Genomic DNA, 17,142 nt, shown 5'->3' with positions numbered 1-17,142 from the left:
ATGGGTAAAGTCAGTATATGAAAACAAATCACATCATCACACCTTCAGTGCTTTTTGCATGAAAGACACTGTGCTCAGTGCTAGAGGGACCCACAGGGTACAGCAAGGTCCCTTCCCTGAGAAAGCTCAGAATTCAGTCAGAGGTACAAAACATAAACACACAATAAGTTAAATGGTAATACAAGGCGTTCAAGTTTAGGCAAACATTGAGTGTCCAGTGCCCAAATTCCAAATGAACGAGGAAGATCAATGGTATTCTAGAAACCCAGAGGAGGTTGCTTCTGACAGTCCTGGTCAATGAGACTCTGAGGTGACAGTGAGATGGTGACAGATGAGGGGGGTGTGATTAGACAGAGAGGGGGTGGGAGTGCATTCTTGGCCTATCAACTAGCATGGGCAGACGCCAAGAGGAGTCGTGTGACACACATTCTGTACCCACTGAAAAGGCAGGGTTGAGTTCAAGCAGCTAGGAAGAGTCAGGGAGAGAGTAGGGGTGGCGGGGCATGGGGTGGCTCAGACGTCAAAGGCAGCTTGCGTCCTGGTGTTCAGGATTGTGGACATTTAGCCAAGAGTTTGGATTGTGATCTATAAATGAGAGAGGCGCCTTTGTTTAGAGAGGACCTGCTATGTGCCAGACCCTGTGCTGGGGTGGAGCAGGGCAGGGCGGAGGTGGGAGATGAGATCATTAGAACCATGGTGCCATGGATGCCTAATAGTCTGTGAAAGGAGGTGATGATGTGCTGGAGGTGACAGTTAATTCCCTGGCAGAACGTAGGTAAGTTGGGTGGGTTGACAAGGAGAGGAGACCTGTTAGGTCACTGCAGTAATTGTACAGGGAGTCACTCATTTAATTGTCCATGTGTGTCCTTCCTTCCTCGGGCGGAGAGGGAGGTAGGACTCAGGTGGGTACTAACAGGCATGAAAATCATGACTCCGAAATTTAGAGCAGTGCTTCATGTAGAATCTCTCCCCCAGAAACAAGGCAGATACTTACAATTTTGCATAGTTTTTTCAGGGATTTAGGAATCTTCTGAAACCCATTCATGGACGATGAATCCCTAGCAAGGAAGCATAACCACCCTCCCCACAATCCCTAGCCCAGCCTAGAGGAAGGAGAATCTCCCAACCCACAGGTCTGGTGCTATACACGCAGCTCCCATTTCCACAGCAGAAAATCCGGTGTGACAAGGGAGGCCCTCTGAGGAACACAAAGGATGGCAGGCTGCCTGTGCGTGAGGCCCTTGCTCTGTCACCTGAATTGTTTCCTTACATTTGAGAGGACAGTGCTGCCAGTCCTGGCTTACAGGAATCCACAGAAAGGGGAGGCGGCTGAGGCCATGGCAGAGAAGGACCAACTCTAGGAGGCAATGACTTGTGTCAACAGGCCGAGCGGGAGTCTGTGATGCGGCAGCATAGCTCCTCTAGCTTAGAGGCTGGGATGGCTGTGGGATTACATCCGTGCCCTGTACCGAGTGGCAAGGACTGCAGGGAACACCAGAGAACCCCAGGAGCAGTGCTGCCCTTCTGTTTCTTGTTTTCCAGCCGCGACAGGTTCTATTTTGGATCAGAGCATAGTCTGGAGAGAGAGCAGTTGAAGCCTTGGGTGCTTCGAATAAAAATTTAACCTTCATCTTTAGAGAGAGGAAAAAAAAAGAAAGCAAAGAGCATATATCTTAGTTGGAGATTTTATTAAATGGAATGACATTTTGTATGTGCAGTTTTCACATATCTGCTATCATTCATTTCAGACCTAATAGTGGTTCTGAAGCTTTTCAAGGTCAGGGACCTCTTTGAGAAGCAGAAGAAAACTGTGAACTCTTCCCCGGAAATATGCACTTGTGCACATCACACAAAATTTCATCATCCTGAAACCTGTCTGTAGACCCCCAGATTAAAAACCCCAAGTTCAAAAAGCCTTGGTAAGATCCTCTGCTAGTTTCCAGGCACAAACTGATGAGTAAGGCATGGTCCCAGGGCTAGAGGGGCTCACAGTCCTCTGAAGGTTTATAGATGTGAAGAAGTTGGAGGGGAAAGTCAGGTAGGCACTGACCATTAGCTTGGCCATATGAGATATTATCCAGCAGAATCATGGGCTCAACAGTATTATAGAAAGATGACCCCAACTGTCAGTTGTCCCTTGACTGGTAACACCCCAAGAACTGATAATCATGTTGTGAACAATATACTAAGGCTGATTGCAAAAAAAAAAAAAAAAAAAAAAAAAAGGAATTTTCAGGAACATGAAACCCCATGTCACTGTATTCTTAAGATAAAAAGATTTTTAGCCTAAAGACGTATTGTGAGATAGTATCTCCACCCCAGGCTCAGTAATTAGATGTATATCTCTTTGCACGGTTAAGAAATGCCGTAAATTAAGCCAGAGGGAGGATTCCACAAAGGGTCAAAATATGCTGGAAAAAAAAAAAATGTCCAGTTTAAAACAATTCTAGGAAATAAGAAATGGTCCTGTTCACTACTCAGAATGGCCTACCTGTCAGAGCCCCCACAACTGGGAATACATCCTGCAGCCTATTTATTTTGTCCATGTGAGTTTATTGAAGATTTTTCCAACAGATGACAAATTTCCAGCCAGTGATCTAGCACATTCCCCTAAGGGTTTCCACTGTTTCCTCAGCCCCAGCTTACAGGCATGTACAAGCCTCCTCCAGAGGAAAAAGAAAGAACATTTCACTCTCCTGTGTTTTCCTATCAAACTCCCACCCACCCTGCTTCCTTTACAGCCACGTCTGTCTCCAGCCTGGGCCATACTTGTCGGCCTGCCTGCTCTCTTTCTAGACAATGTGAACAGGTGCCTGGCCCCGGCATCTCAGGAGGGTCCCAGCAAAGAGCAGAATGTTCTCCCACCCGCCAAATCCAGAATGTCTTTCTCAAAGACTTTTCTGATCAAAACAGCCCTGTCCCCACTCCCCCCAGAGTCCTCCAGTGGCTCCCCAGTGCCATCTCCTGGCCAGGTACGTAGGGTCGGCAGAACTTGCTGTGACTCACCTTTTGAGCGACCCTCTGTGGTGTCCATACCACTTCCCATCAGTCAGGCATGCTTTTGAGAGCAGCGTTCGCTAGGAAACTTGACTGATGATAACGTCAACAGATGGAGCGATTTTTTTTTTTTTTTTAAATAACAAGAAGGCCAGAGGTAGGTGACTACTGGTATTGTTTCAATAGCTAAACAATGTCGGGACCAGTGTCTCTGATTTTTCTTGGCCTTTTCCTCATGGTCACAAAACGGCTGCTTTATTTAACACATTGTGTTTGTAATCAAGGCTGAAAAAAGAGGGACAGGGGCGCCTGGGTGGCTCAGTCCGTTAAGCATCTGACTAGATTTCGGCACAGGTCATGATCTCAGGGTTTGTGGGTTCTAGCCCCACATCCGGCTCCATGCTGACTGTGAAGACCCTGCTTGGGATTCTCTCTCTCTCTCTCTCTCTCTCTCTCTCTCTCTCTCTCTCTCAATAAATAAATAAATAAATAAATAAATAAATAAATAAATAAACTTAAAATAAAAAGAGGGACAGGCCAGGGTAAGTCATTAATTTTTTTCATCTGGAAAGCACAACTTTCTCAAATAGTCTCCCCTCTATCCTGTAAACCTCCGCTTCTAAAAATGAGGTCACATGTGGATCACATGCACCAATTCCCCAGCTGCAAGGAAGGCTGGGAAAGTGGGAACAAGACAGTCATGATTGGCTTGCCTGGTATCACCCCCCCCAAAAAAATCTGGGTTATGAAATCATGGGGGATGGAAGACATGGGTATTGAGTAGATTCTAGTACTTGTTAGGCAGTATTCTGACTCATCAGACGATGTGTCTCTCTCCCTCTCTCATCAGGCTGGTAACTGTTTCATATCACACTAGGCCTTATTTATCTTTGTATCTCCAACTCCTCACACAGCTTTGTGGTACCTACTCTGATAAACAAAACGCCAGTGAATGAATGTCTGTCTGGTTTTAAGGCCTCTTGTATCTAAATTAGCTCTTTTGAAACATAATCCCGTTTTATCTTTTCACATCTCTCTTATGAAAATCAATTCCTCATTGTTAATTTCCCATTGGATTTGGGGAAGGTAAAATTTGCAGTACTAGGGTAATAGTATCGACAAGACATATGATAAAGATTAGGTCTGAAATTGGACAGTACTAAGAGAAAAATGGAATCGTGATAAGCTTGTTATCCCCAGGGTCATGGGGTCATTCTGAGAAGAAATAAACTGAGTGTTTAAAAATAGTTTTCTCCAGTTTTTGTTAAAATTGAAACTGTGGCTTTGTAGACATAACTTTGCTCGACGATGTGAATCAAGAACTTGAGAAATCCAAGGATCATGATACGAGGTTGGGAACGGATCATAGTCTTGTTAAGACCTGAACTGACCTCTCAGCCAGATTCTGATCATAGCATCAGCTACGTGTGCACATGCAGCCGTGTGGAGCTGATACCCCGGGTTAGGTATAGAAGGACCATGGATGATGGACCTGCCAAGGATTCTTTCTTGGTGTGCGTTTTAACTGCTGCAAAGTGCCCGTCCCTGGGTACAGGCTCAGCTTCTGTGCTATCTTTCCAAGAAATTATTCTGATGGACCTCATTCCTAAGCGATAATTCCTCCAACTCCACCTCTGCTCCCACCTCATCTGAGCCAGAAATGGCCTGCTACCCCAGAGTCCCCATAGCACTTGTAGGCGATTCTCCACTTGGGATTCTAACCTACTGTGTTTTCGAAGAGTCATTTGAGAGTGTTCTCTCTCAGAGTGTGGCAGCTTGTCATAGGCACCCAATGACATGTTCGGGCCCTTAATTAACCCTACTATGCCATTTTGTTACCAGACCCAAGCCTGGTGGATTGTCCCAATGTCAGCGTCCTCGTTGTAACATTGTACATACTGCGCTTTTACAAAACGTTACCTTTGGGGAAAATTGTACAAGTGTACAATTTCTCTGTATTATTTCTTATAACTGAATGTGGATGTGCAGTTATCTCAATACAAATTCCAAAAATTACCCAAAAAAAATTCCTCCTTGCCCCGTCTGTCTTTCGTTTCAGTCATTGGCACCAATGTCCCTCCCTCTAGTCCCTGGGGTTTGTATATGGGGTGTCACAAACTCCCTCTGTCAGTTTTCTCGTCTGTAAAACAGGGATAATGCTAGCGCCTACGTCATGGGGTTGTTGGGAGGATTGGGTGAGTTAATACTTATGGAGGACTTGGGTGTTCAATTGTTACATAAACAAAAAGTAAATAAAATATCTTGTACTCAGCCTCCTCTTTCTGCCCCAGATCCAGTAAGTTAGCCAGTAAGTTACCTAATTTTCCTACAACGTATCTCTTAGATTGTCTATTTCCACTGCCCAGATCTTAATTCAGACCTGCAGTGCCGCCATTGTTGCCTCCTGTTGGAGCTTTGCCAAGGAGAAGTTAGTCACTGCTCTTCAGCTTCCCATGGCTCCTCCATCGTCCCGCTCAACATTGATTTCCCGTTTCCTTTTTTTGTCTCTCTCTTCTCCCACTGGACTAGGATCTCTTTACTGGAAGGCACTGTCTCTTATTCTCTTTGAATTTTCAGCTTCTAGCAAAGTGTCTGACACAAAATAAGTCCTCAGTAAATGTTTTATGAGTGATTGATAATTAAGCAGGAATAATCTCATGGCAACTACTAGCATTGCTTGGTTGCAGTAATGGTAGATGACTACAAGCCTCTGAGTCTGTAGTTTTATGACCCAAACACAGTTTGTGACTTTACGGTTGGGTGGCATTGGAGTTCTCTTGTGTGTTGTAGCTAGAGCCCTCCAGATAAGCTTTCACTTTTCTTCTCCCATGGACACATTATGATGGGCTGCCAGGATGCCTGTTAAGTCTTGGACACAGCGCCATGTCCTGACATCCACCTAAAGCCATATAAAAAATTGGAAAGAGTCTGGATCATGGAATGCATCCCGCCTCCGTAAGCATTTGTTGATTAACATGAGACCATGATCAGGTTAGTAGTTAGCATTCCTGTGAAGTAAAATAAGGCAGATAGCCTCAGTTCCTGATGGCATTACCATCACTATGACTCTAATATTTTATTTCTGGGTACTCCCAGAGAGTTGTCCTTTCTTTGGTAGAAGGAAGTGGTGTTACTGGTTATACACTGGATCACTTCCATGAAAAAACATCCCTGCCATCATAGACAAAGTTTTTAAGCACCCCAAGAAATGTTCAGTAAGAGGGATTTTCCTAGAATTGGGAAAAGAATGGGCAAAATTAGTCTGGAGACCACAAACCTGAGTTTCATTTTGGCCATTCATTATCTCTGCCTGAAGCAGCTGACCAAGCTAACACCCTCACCCCTCCCTCCACAAGCCAAGGAGACAGACCCAATGTTAATCATAATCATAGCTCCTGTTTATTAAGCACTTTTATGCACCAGGCACCTTGTTAGGAGATGGTGATTTAACAACAGGAAAGATAATGGCTACCACATTGTGAATATTTACTTCATGTAATACGCATGTATTAAGGACCTTACATGAATTATCTCTATATGGCAGCCATCTGGCCACTGATGATCCATGTGAATGATTTTCTGGCCTGATTTCTCCCAAGTCCTTCAGTTTCTGGTGTCTCCCTGTCTCTTTTTGGTGAGAGCAGGGAGCATACTCACAATTTAGCAAGCTCTAACTTTATCCCAATAGGAAAATTCCCCAAGGAGAAAGAAAAGCAAATGAATAAAACCTGCAGACAGAAAAGGGTCAAGCATCCAAGAGATCCAGGATGGTTCCACCACTTGAGGTTTAAAAGAAAACGTTTGAAATGATTAGTAACTTGTTTAGAACCTCAATATCCCAAAGTTTGAGAAGCTAACATGCTGAGAAATTTCATTTAGATTTCCTTAACACGCTCTCTCATGATAAGAGAGCATTCAGTGTATCAGTGTATAAATGCTATGCAACGGGACTGCCAAATTGTAACACAGGATGGGAGAAATTTGTCATTTTGAAATGCTAAGGGAATTCTTACTAACAGCTTTCTCATCTTGTAAAGCTATTATTTTTCTGAATCATAATATGATTTATAAATCTCAGCTGAGTTTTATACTTTTGATGGGAACAGACTCAAAATGAAATGCATTTTCTCAGAATATAAATTCTCTCAGGAGTTGACCAAATGAGGAATAAAAAGAAACATCTTCTGCAACCAAGCGTACCAGATCCTGGTCTCTGTTGGTATACCTATAGGTGAATATTTGTCTTCTCCAGAGTTCTGGGCTCAGCCTGCCTCTCCTCACTCTGCACACTTTCCCTGGGTGACACCTGCCGCTTCAAAAGCTTCACCTCTTACTTCTGCCCCAGTGACTCACATGCCCCTACTCCCCACCCCTCACATCTCTCCTGAGTCACAGGTCCCTATGTCTAATTACCCACTAGACAGACCACCATCATGCCCTACAGATCACTCAATCTCAAATTCTCTTCTTTTCCCCAAACTCCGTTCCTTCTTGAATTCCAGTACAACAATACTAACATCAATGGAAGTAAGATACAGTTCCTGCTCTCAAGAAGCTTATAAACTAGCACAGGAGATAGAAAAGTAAATAGGCGGTTATAGTATAAGTTAATAATAAATGCTGTGGTAGCAGAACCTCAAGAGGCTATGGCTCTCATAGAAGAGCACCCAACCAAGCAGCCAGTCAAGAAACCAATCTTAGTAGGGTATGAGTTCTGGGTAACTGAAGTGTGTGTGTGTGTGTGTGTGTGTGTGTGTGTGTGTGTGTGTGTGTGTTGTGCTCACATGTGTCTTGAGGAGTCCCATAGACAGAGGCTCAGGGGCATGAGATTTTTAAGACAAATATAGGATATGGCTTGGACAGAGTGCTCAGGAGGGATTAGATAAAGATGAGGCCAGAGCAGAATAAGCCTTGTATCCCACATTTGATCTGCACAGAGTTTGAAATCCAAAGGCAGGATACAGAGGTTTGGCCATGTATAGGCATGAAAATGTATGCTCAGTCTTCATGGAGAACTTCAGCTGATCATGACCCAGGCTCCAGGGAGGCCATCAAAGTCTCAGTTCTTCATGGTATGTTCCATGAGATGCTAAAATGGATGAAACAGGCCTCATTTCATAATACATTTCAACTCACACGCCAAGTGTACTTTTTATATGTAATTATCTTTAATCCCTTAAAACCATGCTGGGTATAGCACAGGCCATTAGCTTTGGAGGTAGACAGGGGAAACTTCAAGACTGTGGACATGTTACTTAACCCCCCCTCTCTCAGCCATCCTCACCTGTGAAGGAGAAAATGGTTACAAATTTTCAACTGAATTGTTCTAAAAATAAGAGTATTTTGATACGTTTGCTAAACTTGACCAAAACTGACATGAAGCTATATAAAGTTTTTATTTTCTCTCTTACTATGAATTTTCTTACATTTTGTTTCAGAAAAGTTGATGTGTTTGATTATGGGGATGTTAATGGTATATTATCATCTTAACTTTCTAATAATACCTGAAAAACTCTGAATTCAGAAATGCATCCAACCCAGGGTTTTGGATAAGGAAGGAATTTGAAGAGCTATAATATATGCAAAACATAAGATGTATAAGGTAATGTACATAAAAGGCCTCCCTAGCACAGTGACTGGCACATAGGAAGGACTCAGAAATTATAACTATTATCAAAAAGAGTGGGTAAGCTGTTGTAGACTTCATAAAACAAGGCATGAAGGAAATGAAAACATCTTGTAGGAAATACATATTTTCTCTTTCTGGCCCCCAACACTTTTACAATGATACTTTTGAAAATTTGGGGTGATTTAATTTTTCTAAGCATGATCATAGGCTTTTGCCTATGAGAAGATTCCAAGGATTTGTTACAGATGCTAGCTAGCAAAGGCATGTTTGGGGAGATTCTGGGAAAGGAAACAGCATCAGCAAGGGCCCAGTAGAGTAGAAGAGGTATTCAGGCAAGGGGAATAAACTTCTCAAACTCTGAAACCCAGGGACCATGACACAAAATGGCAACAAACAAAGCCAGAGGGGTGTTTGGGGGAAATTTTGTAAAAAGCCTTGAATACAATGGTAATTTTGTATTTTATCCTATATATCAAGGGTTTTCAAACCACTTTAGCAAGAGAATTTTATTGAACTAAAATTTAATTTGCTTGGGAACTCTACACTGCAATCACATACCAACTCATTTTTACTCTATGGCCCAAGTGCTCTTTTTAAAAGAGCACATCTGATTATCTCATTCCTCTTATCAAAAACACTTATCAAAGACATCTCATCAAGCTTGGTGTAAAATGCCATCCCCCTGCATGGGGTGATGTGGCCCTGTGCACCTCCCCGGCTCATCTCACGCTACCTCCCTGACCTACCACTGGTCATGAGCCATGACCCTCCCACCTCAAGGATCTTTAAAGGATGTCCTCTCCTTTATTTCTTCCTCCCACTTGCCCTATTGACCTCCTACTCTTTCCTATCTAAGCCTTCTTTTCTGCAGAGAATCTTTCCTGGCTTGGTGGGGATCCCCTGTATTACACTCTCCCACACCCTGGAGACTTCTCCGTTCAGCACTCAATCGCGGTCATGTTAAATGCGTAGCTGCAGATTTAGCTGTCTCGTGCTTTCTCTCCACTCTGCTGTCAACTTTGAGAATGGGAAGCCACCCCACCTGTCTTGTTCATGACAGTGTCCCTGGCCAGTGTCTGGCTACCATGCAGGCCTCCAACGACTATCTGTTGAAAATATACCAATAAATACAACAGGAAGACAAATGGGGGAGGAGGCTGCTTTGGTAGGAAAGAGGATGAAGCCTTTAGCTGAAGCAAGAATGCCAGGCCTGGGCTACTTCCCTTGCCCTTTATAGTGTTCTCTGAGGTACTTCCTGGTGGAAAGTACACTCTAAAGTGGTAGATAATGGGATGCTCTGACTAACAAAAGACTTTGTTATTTGGCTTTGGGATGAGTATTCTCAAGAGAGTTTTCTTGGTCTGAGGAAACTTGCTGCTTGATGGTCAACAGAATGGATAAATGATCAAAGTAGCTTTGTGGAGACGGGAGGCAGATTTCATTCATTTATTTCAACATCTCATCTCTCTTGGGTAAGGAAAGGCTATAAAAGACATATGTAGGCTGCTCTGAATTTTATTCTTTTGTGCAAGACTGGGTGTAGAGTAGATGTTTCTTTGGAAAGTAATCTTGGCCTAGGCCCATGCCGTCAAGAAAACCGCCTCCCTACTCTGCAGAGCCGTGCATACAGGGGCCCATGCCTGGCTCTGCGATCATGTGACACAGGCAGATCATGTGACTGTATCACTCCCTCAGTGTGCCTTGCTGTAGTGGAGCTGATGATCCCTTTCTCTGTTAAATAGGGCAAATCAAAGTAAAAAAATTATGTTTTGATTGAGTAGCGTTTCTGAAGAAAATCAGAACAAATCAGTACAAAGGGCCAAGACCCACTGGCACTGTTTCATCGTTAAGTATTGTAGACTTCACGTTACAGGGACGCTGGGTTTCAGGATTCGACGTCTGCACGGCCAGCTGAAAATATACAGCAGAGTGGGTTAAAGGAGAAGTAGTATGTCTGTGCAGTCCTAGGTTAAGGAGAAAATACGTACTGGCCAAAAGTAATTTTTCAACCTCCAGATATTCTTTCCAAATTCTAAGATCCTGTGTTTGACATGTTTAAGAGAGAAATGTAACAGCTGAAATTGTCTTTGTTCAGAATGTAGGAGACAGTGTCGTCTAGACTTTCAGGAAAGATAGAGAATGACATTTTCGGAACACATCAAAATATATTTTTAAATTCTTTTTTTTCCCCTTCAGGAAAGGGATTTGACATGCTTTTCTGATTTGAATTTGGTTGATCTATAAATGGCTTCCATCATTTGATACAAAACTAGAATCAAATGAGCCATTGAGAAAAGTTACTGAAAATGCCATTAGTTCTTTCTTACCTTAACATTAATATTAGCACCACCACTGACAACACAATAACTAACATTTATGGAGTGGCTTCTAAGTATGTTCTGTGCTCCTGACATGCATTTTTTGGATTTAATTCTCAGAGCAACCCCACGAGGTATGCATTATTATTAATGACAATTTTTCAATGGAGACACTGAGGCACAGAGAGTTGGGGAGACTCACCCAAAGCCACACAGCCATAGGTGGCCGGGCAAGGATCTGACATGCCTCAAACCTGCTCTCCTCACCATTGTGCTTTTCTTCTAACAGGGCCAGCATTGTGCAGAAACGCATCATTTATTTTCAAGATGAGGGCTCTCTGACCAAGAAACTCTGTGAACAAGGTAAGAACTGCAAGTGGAGGAGGGTCAGGTAAACGGAAGGTGGCTCATTCAGTGCAACCGTCCAGTGGCAGGAATTAGCTGATTGTGCTTTCTGAGTTTCTCCAGGTTCAGCTTCCTCACGTAGCGCTAATTTTTAATCTGGCTGTGTTCTGTAGATAATTGGATCTGCCTTAAGTTCTAATTACTCAGCTTGATTCCCTGGGTAGGAGATGATGTACCTTATATTGGTGTCGTCTTCTTATTTTTGTGAAACAGTGATTATTCTAAAGAGGTTCCTTGGAATAATTCACAGGATTTAATTAAGAAATGCACAATTGTGTACCTTTAAGATGCCTGTAATGATTCTCTGGAATAATCTCTAGAAGAACTTGTGTGGCACCTGGGCAGTATGGGGGCGGGGGATTTTCTCCAAGAAAGACAAGCAGGAGATGGGGTTGCCAAGGGAGCATTGACCTTATGATTCTACCACAGTCAAGGATATGGTCCATTGATTTGCAAGCTTATTGATGCCCTCTCCTTGGGTTGAAGGCATTCTAACAAAGCTCATAGAGATCAAGTAGATGGGGAGGTCAGAGGAGAGGCCTGGATTCCTATCCAGCCTGGGTTTGAATCCTGCCTCTGCCCTTCCTAGTTATCTGACTTTATATATGTATATAAGCACAGCATCTCTTTGGCACATAGTAAGTGCTGTATATGTAAGTGTTAGCTATTGTTATCTGTATCCGATGCTTGTTTATTAATCTGTCATAAAAAATTAAGACCTTAAATATCTGAATGTGTTTAGAAGTCATTAGATAACTAAATAAAAATAGAAAATGTTCTATGATTATACAGCTTGACTGTCTCATTTCTATTAATTTTTGCAGAATTTTTATTTGCATCTAGAGCAATTGGCATTTTGCGAAGAAATAATTTTCTCAAATTCTGGCAAATCATAAGCTACTAAGAAAAAGAAAGGTTGATAAAGGTCTTCTGGGAAAATAATAATAATAGCTAATATTTTTCAAGCGCTTGCTATATGCCGGGCACTATTCTAAGCATTTCACATGCCTTGCTCATGTGATCTGCACAAATATATCATCCCCATTTTATAGATGAGAAGCTTGAGACACAGAAAGTTTTAAAAGCTCACTTAGAATCACAGCTAGTGGTCAAGGGCAGAGTTTGGACCTTAAAGCCACTGCCTTTCCATTGAAGGGACTGTGTCTCAATTCATTATTGCCTTTGGTAGATCAAAGTGTACCAAAGCATAGCTCCCTATGGATGAGCTGGAGCAGAAACTAGGTCCTATGTGGAAGATGGTTCAGAAAGCATGAAAAAAGCAAAGGGAGAGAATTGGATGCTTTGCAGTGGAGACATACCTGTCATAGGGGCCAGAGAACTGGAACCCGAGGTCCCTGGTCAGCTTCCAGGTGGACATTTCCACACACGGCTTTGGGGACTTTCCTTTTCATATTTAATTGTCCATAGGGTCACTCAGCCTTTTTCCGAACAGAGGACACCTTGACTGTCAAGTCCCTTGGTTCATAAAGGACCAATCCCATTCCTGCCCTGTCTCTATGAGATGACACCAAGGTCCTGTGGGTTAGAGTTAGGGTGTTCTGGAGCACACATTTACAAGCCACCTCTTGGTCTACACCCACAGATGGCTAATCACAGCCACTGTGGTATGATTTTGTTAGTTTGACATTCAGAGGACAGACTTATTTCTCAGAATTGAGGGTTCTTAGGAAACACTTCTCTGTCACCCTTGCATACTGACAGCAATCATTAACTACTGTGCACTTGCCAAAGCCTCAGCCCTGATGTTGTGTGAAGCCATACAAATATGCTAAGTTCTGCAGTTACAGTGTCAATCCAATGGTGTGCAAGTCTCTATTGGTTATCACTTCCGAAGCAGAGATCCTATCAAAATGACGAAACATGCATATGTATAAAGAAACCGTTTTCCATCAGCAACTTGGTGGACAAAAAATAAAGGTCCCGCAGGCCCTGGGCTGAAGGATCATTACATGCAGTTGTGGACAATCCCCCCCCCCCCCCCCCGACCCCACCTGAGGCAGCAGACCTATGAGGAAATCCAACAGTTAACAAAGCAGATCACATTAAGAAAGTCTTTAATTGATAAGCAGAGAGCAAAGGGATTTCTCTTAACTGTGTATGCCTACTTAATTATCTCCAGCTCTTTCATTAAGGTCTTTACATTCTTTCTTGCTTGGTAAGTCAAATCAAATCCATCAAGGAAGGGGGGGAAAGAAACTAGTGTCTTATTTTTTCTCAGTTGAAGCTGTTCATCCATGGGGGAAAAATTAACAACAGCGAAGATAAAAGGCACTGGCAATCATTATTTTTTAAAAGAAACATAAAACATTAAGTTACTTACAATTAGGAACAGAGAAACATAAAATATTCAAAAAGGTGACCTATAATAACCACATGCGTGCACATGCTCACTTTAATACCATGTCACAAACGATGGAGAGAGACAGGGAGGGAACTCACAGAAGGGAGGAAACTGTGGGAGAAAAGGGATAAGGAGAAAAGACAGACTAAGGGGAGAGCTAAAAAGGACGCTGATGGATGGAGGGTAGAAATGCGAGAGGGGGCAGCTCAGGAGATCAACATGGCAGGAAGTCATCGATATTGGGTGAGGCTGGCTGTGGTTAGCAGAAGAGGGGTGAGTTGACGCTTGTTCTCACTGCCCTTTGAAAACCCGGTTCATTTTCAATTGGCTTTTCCTCATAGGAAACAGTATGTCTGTTTTTAGTTTCAAACTTAGAAATTTATTTTTTTTAATTGTTTCATGTTTATTTTTGAGAGGCAGAGAGAGAGAAAGGCAGAGACAGAGACAGAGCGTGAGCAGGGGAGAGGCAGAGAGAGAGGAGACACAGAATCCAAAGCAGGCTCCAGGCTCTGAGCTGTCAGCACGGAGCCCAACGGGGGCTCGAACCCATGAGCTGCGAGATCACAACCTGAACCAAAGTCAGATGCCCAACCAACTGAGCCACCCAGGCACCCCAAACTTTATTTTTTTTAATGGAAGCTAATTTTCCTTTGGAACTCTAAGAGGTTTATTATGAGTGTATTCCCCTGAACTCTTGGATATATCTTTAAGTTTACCGTCTATATCTGAAAGCCCTTTTGATCAGGTAAAGCTACCCATTGGCCTTATTTTGGTCTTTTGAGAGATTGCTCCCTCATTTAATAGTGCCTGGTAGCTACAATTATAACCCCAGCATCTATCTCTTAGCTTGGAATCCTTTTTCAAAACTAAATTTAGTTTTTTTACAACATAGTTGGTCATAATAATGGAAATGTAAAAAGAAAAAGTCTTTAGGAGTTACTAACTTATGCTACCTTTCTGAAAATGTATGCAATAAGAATTGTCCCTTAACTATCAAACTGGCTCACCTAGGAATCATACCTAGGTTTCATGTGCATTAAGCAATGGAGAGTCTGCTCCTAAGCACAGACAATGCGCTGCCCTCTTCCAAACAAAAATAGCCAAACAGTGATTTCTATTTTGGGTGGTTTCAGACCTCTTCTTTGGTGCTGTTTAGAAATCCTGAAGCCATAAAGGCAGGTCATTTTTTAAATGCACCCTTCTTTACTTGAAAAAGCATAAAGAGAAACACATACACACACACACACACACACACACACACACACACACACACACAAATTACTCTCATTGATAACTTATGCAGACATGTCCAGCAGAAGGTCCTCTTCCGGGAGTGATACAGTACAAAGATTAAGAGCATGGGTTCTGGACTCCAAAAGACCTGAGCTCCGGTTCTGCCTGAAACACCTCCTATCCCTGTGACCGTGGGCTGGTTACCTAACAGTTTACTGATCTGCAAAAGGGTGTTAACTGGAGTACTTACCTCCTAGGGTTGCTAGGATGAAATAAGACAATGTACGGACATACAAGGACTCTCTACAGCGTAGTGATTATTATAATATTTCATGCTTTCATCTCCATCCTAGAACCCAGAGTTCACTTTTTCTACCCATCACTGATTTTCTGTGTTCGAACCAAATGAACCCAGTGAATTCCACAAGGAAGACTTGTACAATGCTCTTCCTGGCGCTCAAAAAGATTTTTATACTGTCATTGCTCTTTATATAATATTGACGAAAAAATGTCCAACTTGCCAAAGGAACCTTTATGTTAATATCACTAGAGAAACTGAAGAAAAAGCAGTTGAAGCAAGCTGCATCTGTAGTCATTGTTTTCGTCTTGCAAGAAGCTGAACAGACTAAAAGCAACAATGCACGGTTAGGGATGTGGGCTTGACTATCAGAAACACTGAATTTATTCACGTAATCTCTCTTTCCCCACTTATCAGCTATTCACAGATAAAAATGGAGGCAGAGAGGGAATCTTGTTAAGTTTTTCCTGGCTGCCTCTATGCTCAGAAGTAAACCTGAACTTACGAACATTTTCCTAAGTCTCTGAAAGCTTGGTAAGAAGGGATGTGACTATATATGCATTTTAAAAAATAATTTCCAGCAATCTTTTATGTCTCTCTACTTGTTCTCACTGCTCTTCTGCAAAGCTGCTCCTTCTGGTCCCGGCAATTTGACCCCAGCAAACATTTCTTAGAGAAAACACACACGTGCATATTCCTCTTAAAATTTAGTGGGAAAATTGTATTGTGGAAAGAAAGGATAACTGAGAAAGTTTCATCCCTGGTTTCCCAAATATTCTGCCTTATTGGTCCCACAGGTCTCCTCACATTGTTAGAGCAAAAGTTCTGAGTCTTTTTTATTTGTAAAATACAATTACTATCCTTAGAGGTATATAAAAATCCTTTATAAACCCAAGCACTGGCCTGGTTCAGAGTGTTATTAATCAGTGAAAACTGCACCTTATCTTCTTTTCCCAAGTATGAAGGACAGGACAAGACAAGATGGCGCTGCCTTATAAGTGACCCATATTTGCTTCCTAACTTAGTGACTCTCCTAACTGTTTCAGATTCCATGTTTGATGGGGTGACGGACAAACCAATTCTAGACTGCTGCGCCTGTGGAACCGCCAAGTACAGACTCACATTTTATGGGAACTGGTCCGAGAAGACGCACCCCAAGGATTACCCTCGTGAGTAGAGTAGCTACTTCATGGATTGGGGGAAGGTGTGTGGTGAAGTTCTGTCTGGCTGTGGGATACACCAGCCAAAGTGTCTCAGGTCTGCTTGCTTTTACCAACTGACTCATGAAATGCACATTCCCACAAAGTGAATTCATTGAGGCTAGCCGATAATACTGTTTTGCTTTTTGCTTCTTTGCATAACGTTGTTCTGATCTGTGATTTAAAAAAAATATTCCTAAGGTCATGCTGCTTATCTTCAGGTCAAATATTTGGTAACATCAGTCCCCGCAAAGTGGCTTTCTCCACGAATTATACAATAGATCTATATGTGCTGGGAATAGCTGGCAAAAGGGGCCTGCTCTTGACTCCACAGATCAAGGTCAACAAACGTTCGGCATCCTCAAACGTAATGGTGGTCTATCTGCACACCCTTTCTCTACTGATTCCAGATACCACCCTAGAATCCCTCATGACACCATGCTCCAGAGAGCCAAAAGCAATCCATGAGAGTTGTCAGGAGGCCCCAAACTTGCCATTTTGGAGTAGATCCTTAAGCAGGACCCTACCAACTCCCTTTTCTCTTGTCATTGTCTCAACAAACGCCTAGCATGTGCCAGGCACTGTGCTAAGCTCTAGCGATATTCTGGTGAACTAAAAGAGACATGACCCACATTCTCGTGCAACTCAGAGATTAGTGGGGAGACAGACACTAATCAAATAATCACACACAAAACTGTGAA

General features: G+C 42.6%; 1 protein-coding gene across 3 annotated transcripts in view; it reads left to right on the top strand.

The window, feature by feature from the left end:
- Nucleotides 1-17,142, top strand: part of SPON1 (spondin 1) — a 259,322-nt gene that overhangs the window by 95,665 nt on the left and 146,515 nt on the right. For all 3 annotated transcript variants that reach the window (XR_002081851.2, XR_002081850.2, XM_019456395.2), the window contains exons 4-5: nt 11,234-11,307; nt 16,289-16,411. Coding sequence is in view for 1 of the 3 variants with exons in the window: in XM_019456395.2 (XP_019311940.2) it covers nt 11,234-11,307; nt 16,289-16,411 (197 nt within the window). In the remaining 2 variants the exon portion in view is untranslated. The remainder of the gene's footprint in view (nt 1-11,233; nt 11,308-16,288; nt 16,412-17,142) is intronic.

Source organism: Panthera pardus, unplaced genomic scaffold (assembly GCF_024362965.1).
Source record: "Panthera pardus isolate Hobbes unplaced genomic scaffold, ASM2436296v1 HiC_scaffold_12, whole genome shotgun sequence".
Lineage (NCBI taxonomy): Eukaryota > Metazoa > Chordata > Mammalia > Carnivora > Felidae > Panthera > Panthera pardus.
Note: the sequence above shows the minus strand (reverse complement) of the source record. Positions and strands in the feature narration are given on the sequence as shown.